The 7500-nt window shown below is 44.4% G+C and overlaps 2 protein-coding genes across 2 annotated transcripts in view; one reads left to right on the top strand and one right to left on the bottom strand.

The window, feature by feature from the left end:
- LOC105892856 (dexamethasone-induced Ras-related protein 1-like) overlaps window positions 1-1680 on the bottom strand; it is a 2265-nt gene extending 585 nt beyond the window's left edge. Inside the window, exons 1-2 of the mRNA XM_012819176.3 lie at window positions 523-1680; window positions 1-267 (exon numbers count right to left, since the gene is read on the bottom strand). The exon at window positions 1-267 is cut by the window's left edge and continues 585 nt beyond it. Coding sequence (XP_012674630.1) covers window positions 1-267; window positions 523-1111 — 856 coding nt within the window. The 5' untranslated portion in view covers window positions 1112-1680. The remainder of the gene's footprint in view (window positions 268-522) is intronic.
- Window positions 1681-2052: 372 nt separating this feature from the next.
- The window catches only part of LOC122128760 (MYCBP-associated protein-like), a 28410-nt gene continuing 22962 nt past the window's right edge, over window positions 2053-7500 (top strand). The window contains exon 1 of the mRNA XM_042703511.1: window positions 2053-2533. Coding sequence (XP_042559445.1) covers window positions 2467-2533 — 67 coding nt within the window. The 5' untranslated portion in view covers window positions 2053-2466. The remainder of the gene's footprint in view (window positions 2534-7500) is intronic.

Below are 7500 nucleotides of genomic sequence, written 5' to 3'. Positions count from 1 at the left end.
ACACCTGCTCGAGGTTCATGTTGTCTTTGGCGGAGGTCTCGAAGAATGCACAGTCGTCCCCGCACACTTCCCGGATCTCGTCGCGGGATATGGCCCACTCGTTTTCGGACAGGTCTGCTTTGTTGGCGCAGACGACGGTGGGGACCCGCGCGCGCTCTTTGGACTTGATCTGGGCTGTTTTAGCTGCCACGATTTCTGCGCGCAGTGCGCGCACTTCTTCGAAAGAGTTGCGGTCGTCCAGGCTGAACACAAGCAGGAAGATGTTGCCTGCACGAGAGAACAGAACGAAGAAAAGGGGAAGAAGGAGAGAGACAAGTTATTAATCAGAACATCCAAACACGCCTCTGACAGAATATACTCCTATTTTGCCTTTTGTCACCTCCATTCTTCAAATGTTCATACTACCAAATGTACATACACAATGTGATAAAGCTATTCATATTTTAGGAACTGATTTTTTGAAAGTGCTGTTAATCTACCTGATAAAAAGGAAATGTTAATTTAGCGTCTCTCTTTACGCACCGGTTAAGATGGAGAGCCTGCGTTTTGCGGGAAAGCTTCTCTCCCCAGAAGCATCAAGGATATCGATCTGGTACGTTTCCCCTCGGATGTTGTACAGTTTTCGGTGGAAGTCTTCGGACGTTGGCTCGTACTGCTCGTCAAAGCCGTCTTGGAGGAAGCGCCGCAGGATTGATGTCTTGCCGACCTTTGGCGCTCCCAGCACCACGATGCGCCGGCAGTTTTGTGGTTTGCTGGAGCACGACGCGTCCTGACGCGGCTCCTGCGCCAGCTGCTGTAACCGCGACTGCCCATTTACCACCAGTGCTGCTATCTGGTCCAACGCGGATCGCTTGCATGGGCTGCGCTCGGTGGAGGACGTGTACCTGTTTCCTACGCTGGAGGAACGGGCTCTCGCTTTTTTCTCCTGGTGCTTCCACTGCGACGTGGCCAGTTTTAGGATCCCCATACCGGCTTTAGAGATGTTGGACACCTTGAGTCCCGGCGCGTTAAGATGCTGTGTCGCGTTCTTGTAAGCCAGGAGTACCTTGGAGGAGCCCGCGGCTGCGCACACTCCGCTTCCTCCTCCTATGACTGCTTCTTTCAGCTCCATGGGCCAGGTTTGTGTTTATTGCGAGGGGGTGCAATAACTGGAGCTGATTCGTTACAGTTTCCCTGGGGGCTTGCGTCCCAGTGCGGTTCGCCCTGGCCCTTCGCTCTCCCAGACTCGGTCTGTTTCTCTCGAACGCTCTCTGTCACACTAGCTGACTACACCACCGAAGCGTTTATATACCCTAGCTGACTACCCTCCACCGAGTCTCCACACGTCACTCCCTGCACTCTGGTTGGTTTGGCAAACACTGGACTTCGGGGATGATTGACAGGTGCTCAACGCTAGCTGTGTACCCAGAGGGAACATAACGTTTTCACGGACTCCGTGCCACTTTACAAAAGGGCTGTGTGTTCATAATAATAAGACGGGGGGGACGTTCTGTTGTTTGCCATCACATAGCATAAACAGTTACGTTAACACATTAACATCACTTCATTAAAGTATCCACAAAATACTAGTTTTGAAACAGCTACAGGGATTTTCTGCTATCATTGTTTTTTTAACCTGCATTTCTCATTTTCTCTAGGCTAATGTTTCACAAAAAAATGATTTAGAAGTCAAACAATCAATCAACCAGTCATTCAATCAATCAATAATTACAGTATATCTATCTATCTATCTATCTATCTATCTATCTATCTATCTATTTATCTATCTATCTATCGATCTATCTATCTATATATATATATATACAGCATACATATATAGTTATAGTTATATAGATAGATAGATACATAAATAAATAGACATACAGTATATATATATATATATATGTTGTCATAGTATGTGTATGTCTATTTATTAAAAGGTGAAGTACCATACTTATTTATGGGGGGTTGTTAACTAACCCCCTATATACAGTACATGTATACATATCTACCAGTCATAGGGTAATAGATTGCATTTAGTCCTATCTTTTGAAATCTCTTTAGAATGTACCAGTCATGCTTGATGGCATGTATCAATACCGTTAGTGCTATCTAAGTTTCTCCTTAGATTTGTATCTGTGTATTTCACCCTTCTGTTGTTCTGGTGTGGCGTCCATGTGAATATGAGACCCCAGTTCACCCGTGCCGCATTTTGTGGACGCGTCTGTTGCTATGGATACAAGCTGTGGAGAATGTACACACGCACAGACCCAGCTAACCTATTTTGTCAACTATGCTATCTAGCAAGTTTCCTAGCCACAAACTGAACTGAAAAGTGTTGGAAGATGTTTACATGAAACGGTGAATTGCACTGAGTATCAGAAACAATGTGTTAATACTTCGTTTATTTGCCTGCTAACAAAGGACTTGGATATCTTGAAGTGTAACTAAGTAAGTTAGCGAACAGTAGCTTTTATTAGCCGAAACATGGAAAGCCCAGGCAAATCAACAAGTAAAGTTTCCAGGAAAGAAACAAGACCGCGATCCCCGCCAGGTAAGTTACTGAAGTTTGGCAATGTTTAAAAGTAACTTAACTGTTAAGTTAACAAAGCACGATACGTGACTGATGAATTAACATAAGCCTGACATATTTTCCTTTTAAGTTAGCATAACTTTCATTATGTTGCCAGGTAACAAATTCAGCCGGTTTTAATGTAACACACTAAGCTAATACAGCAACAAAGGATGCTTTCATTTAAGTTACAGTTATTATAGAGGTGTGTCAACGGCCCGACATTATTGTAAAGTTAAAACTGGCGTTGCTACTCCTTAGCGAGTCGCGACCTAGAATTTAACATTAAGCAGAAGAGGGACTGTGCGTCAGTGAAGGGGGTACAGCACCGCATACATGTTAGTAAATGTACCTGGGTTTCCCTGTTACATTTCACCATTTCTCAATTTTTACCGGACAATGCACAGTTCAGTGGCATACGTGTTCCGCAGTTAAGAGTCAGCAGGCGAAAAAAAAATCAGACCTGCTGGAAACTGAATCACGGTGACACAATCTCCTGTCTGGGTTGTGAACATGTTAATGATAGGCATTAAAGGACCAACCAGGTGTGTGTGTGTGTGTGTGTGTGTGCAGCTGCATGGACAATGAGAGCACGTCCATTACGTTGGCACCATTGTCTGCAAAACCCCAGTAACCCAGTTATTCTCCTCCTCCCTCCCAGGGGCGCCTCGTCCATTTAAGCAGATGAAGCAATGCTTAATGAAAAAAATCACAGATACGAAAAAATGACACCCGTGGATTTAAACTGTTACGATGGTTCCCTAAGCCAGATATATACACACTTCTGGAGGTTAAAAATGTGTATTTTAGAGGTGGAACAAAGAGAAAAGCTCAGAAGCATTTTCCATTGGGCGTGCGTCAGGGGCGGCTAGTTCATTTAAACTAGGGGTCTCCAGATAACGCCATTCCCCCGTTCTGGGTGGCCTGTGCTGGAACCTGAAAATAGTTGAAGTAACACTATGCAACAATTTGAAACTTTTTGAGGTATGGATTTACCACTAGTTTTGTTACTATCCTCAAATTCATTTTGATAGCATATGGTCATGTGATGGACAGAAACACCTGTGTCTTCCCCACTAGCCATCCAAGATATGCCATATGTAGTTCTGTGCAACGAGCTGGAACACCCTGCAAAAATGGAAGAAAAGCTTTCACACGCATGACATTGCCAGCTATACTGCCAAAAGACACCAGTTAGTGTGTTGGCAAGCTTCTATCAGTGTCAGCTGGGCTGTTGGTGGTGTTTGCAAGGTTTTTGCATGCCTTTTAGGTAGTTAGCTTACTAGTTTTGGAACAGACCTCCGTATTGCTGCTTTAAACTTAAAGGAACAATATAACATTGACAAGCGTTTAAAATGGGTACTGTATCAATGATCATGTAATGCTTGAATGCAGTAATATGTGATACCGTGAATCTGTTGAAGGCAAGTCTCATCATTTTTAAGTCTCACTTGGTCAATGTGTTTCCCTAAAATTCACCATAAGTCACCATTTAAGGGCTTATTTTTTTTCTCAAATTTTCCTTTCTTTATTTTAGGCTTTATACTCTGTTTCAACCAGCAGTCTAGCCACAGACATTGTCTTGCCATCAGCTGTAGTTTTGCATACTGCCAACAGTATCTCCAGTGAGGAGGTAGAGGAGTCGTTAATCATAATTAGTCAGTCTCAAGGTGTTTCCCCCTAATTCATCAGAAGTCACCATTCAAGTGCTTATTTGATGACTAATTCATCAGAAGTCACCATTCACCATTCTTATTTGATGTCTAATTCATCAGAAGTCACCATTCGAGGGCTTATTTGATGTCTAATTCATCAGAAGTCACCATTCGAGGACTTATTTTATGTCTTTCAGGGGGATTGGGGTGGGTGGGATATGCCGCCGGAGCCTCCTGGCTTTCTCAGGGTCACAGTTTAAAAAAAAAATATATTAAGATTTTTTTATGGGCTTTTTTTAGCCTTTATTTGGATAGGACAGTGAAGTATTTTGGACAGGAAGTGAGAAGGAGTGAAGAGATGGGGAGACGATCAGGAAACGACAGCAGGCCGGAATTCGAACCTGTGTCCCGCGGGCATTGTAGCCCGTAAATGGGGGGCTTATTGACTTGTGCCACAGTGCCCCACAGGGTCACAGTTTTATACTTCACACTCTGTTTCAGCCGCCACTGCCTCCCACCCTCCTTCTCCTCCCTCTGTCCTCCATTTTGCACTGGGCGTCTCTCCTTCTCTCCATCTGCTTTAGTGCCCCCAAGGCTGCCCTTTTGCAAGGGTTGGCCTCCCGCGGCGTCTCCTTTCAGACGAGGGAAGGCGCCGTCTTTGATTATGACTCCCTCTCTGTCTACCTCGTTTTCTGCTCTCTCTCTCTCTCTCTCTCTCTCTTTCTCTCTCTCTCGCTCTGTATCTCTTTCTTTCTCTGTGTTCTAGGTGAGACATTGCATCTAAGACACGATGTTCTGAGTGTGCACTGTGAGTTTTGAGAAAGTAGGTGCCAGGTGAATAGGGTAAAGGCCAAGTGAAAAGGTGTAGCCTGGCTTACATCTTTGAATGAAACCATGGAATGAGAGTAGGGGAAGATAATAATAATAAAAAAAAAAAACAGTGAGGAAGGCATCGTCCGCTGATTGGGTGAAAATGAGTGTCCTCTCAGCAGGAGTGAAATTACATAATGGGGTCATTGTTTCAGCCTCGACCCTCTCGCTGTGTGTGTGTGTGTGTGTTTCAGCCTTGATCCTCTCTGTGTGTGTGTGTGTGTGTGTTTCAGCCTCGACCCTCTCTGTGTGTGTGTGTGTGTGTGTGTGTGTGTGTGTGTTTCAGCCTCGACCCTCTGTGTGTGTGTGTGTGTGTGTAGTGTTTGTGCTTGTGTGTGTGTGTGTGTGACCATGTGTCTAGTGTTTGTGCTTGTGAGTGTGTGTGTGTGTGTGCGCTTGCGTGTGTGTTTGTGAAATAGAATGTGTATCTGTCTGACTGTGCGCTGATTCTTCACACTCTGTAAGTGGTGCTTGCTCTTCACCTCTCCTTCTCTCTCTGTCTCTCTCTCTCTATCTCTCTCCCTCTCCTTCTCTCTCTCTCTCTCTCTCTCCCTCTCTCCCTCTCCCTCTCTCTCTCTCTCTCTCTCTCTCTCTCTCTCTCTTTTTCTCACTCTCTCCTTCCCTCAGGTCAGAGGGCTAGTATCTGCATAATGACTCATTAGATGACTCTCTACTCCTGTAATTGCTGTGTGTGGGCAGCAGTCAGATGCTTCTCATCTCTCCCTACACTCCATTCCACTCTGCTCTCTCTCTCTCTCTTTCTTTCCCTCTCTCTCTCTCTCTCTCTCTCTCTCTCTCTCTCTATTTCTCTCTCTCTTTCTTCCCCCCTCTCTCTCTCTCTCTTTCTTCCCCCCCCCCCTCTCTCTCTCTCTCTTTCTTTCCCTCTCTCTCTCTATCTCTCTATCTCTCTCTCTCTCTTTCTTCCCCCCTCTCTCTCTCTCTCTCTATCTCTCTCTCTCTTTCTTTCTCCCCCCCCTCTCTCTCTCTCTTTCTCTCAAATCAAATCAAATTATGCTTTTTGGGGGCGTGAATGAGTAAACTCATATTGCATATTGCACCTTTAAAGTGCAAAAGTAAATAAACAAAAAGACCAACACACACTCTGTCTGAGTCGAATGGCCTTAGTGATACTGAGGTGTCCACATACAGTAAAGAGTCCATCATGATCTGAAAGAAGCTATTGGCTTATTTCACAGATTAATTTAGGCTGTTTTTCTCACATCTTCACACACACAAACACACACACACACACACACACACACACACACGCGCACACTCACACTAAAATCCCTTAAGTTACTCTGTGCACTAAGGGAAGCTTTTCACTTTTCTGTCAGAGTGCTTGTGTTTTGCCAATCCACCCAAAAGTGGACCCTAAAGTAAATAAGACCCTAACATAACCGTAACCAACCCACTGACCCAAACAAACATAAGACTTTTCCTTCTTGTTGATATCTTTTCTTAAGTGGCTAGACAGTTTTTTTTTTTTTTTTTCAGATGTTTCTCCATGTCCACACACTCCAAGTCCCTCAAGGTTCCTAGTTGTACTCAGTGACATCTTATCATTGCATTTTCTGTCTGATTACTTTTATGTATTATGTATGCAAACACACAGACACAGACAGACAGAGACAAGAGACACACACACACACACACACACACACACACACACACACACACACACACACACACACACACACACACACACACACACACACACACACACACACACACACACACACACAGACACACACACAAAAACACACACACACACTTCAGAACAACCACGACTCTCAGGGAGAATGCTTTCAGTGGGTAAGGAGGACACATTTTCCCTGTCCCTTTGAACATGTACCTTGTCTTCCAAGAAAAAGAGAGAAGAAGTCCCATGCGTCCACTTTAGGTTCATAACAGACTCTCACAGGGGAGAGGCTTACGGTCCCATTTTCCCTTTGATTCCTTTGAAAAAAATGTTTTAAAGACATCCCGCCCGTAGAAAACACAGCGCCATCATCCATCTACCTAGTGGGACGACAGTGGTACAGGAGGTAGAGAAGTCGTTTAGTAATCAGAAGGTTGCTAGTTCGATTCCCTGTCGAAGCGTCCTTGAGCAAGACACTGAACCCCTAATTGCTCCTGATGTGCAGTGTGCCATCAGTGTAAATGTAAAATGTGTATACATTGTAAGTCGCACATATGTAAGTCGCTTTGGATAAAAGCGTCTGCTAAATGACTAAATGTAAATGTAGCGTATGGCTAACGGAGGAAGCAGTGTCCCAATAGACGACAGACATTACACCTTTAATTGGGAAAAAAGAGGGATGAAAAATGTCAATAACAAAAGAACAACAGGGAGCATTTTTTTTCCCAAGAACACTGCACAGGATCGGGAAGGACGTGCCGCACATCCTGAAAGGGTGTCAG

Source organism: Clupea harengus, chromosome 24 (genome assembly GCF_900700415.2).
Source record: "Clupea harengus chromosome 24, Ch_v2.0.2, whole genome shotgun sequence".
Classification (NCBI taxonomy): domain Eukaryota; kingdom Metazoa; phylum Chordata; class Actinopteri; order Clupeiformes; family Clupeidae; genus Clupea; species Clupea harengus.
The sequence above is the reverse complement of the archived record's forward strand: the minus strand, read 5'-3'. Positions and strand labels throughout refer to the sequence as shown.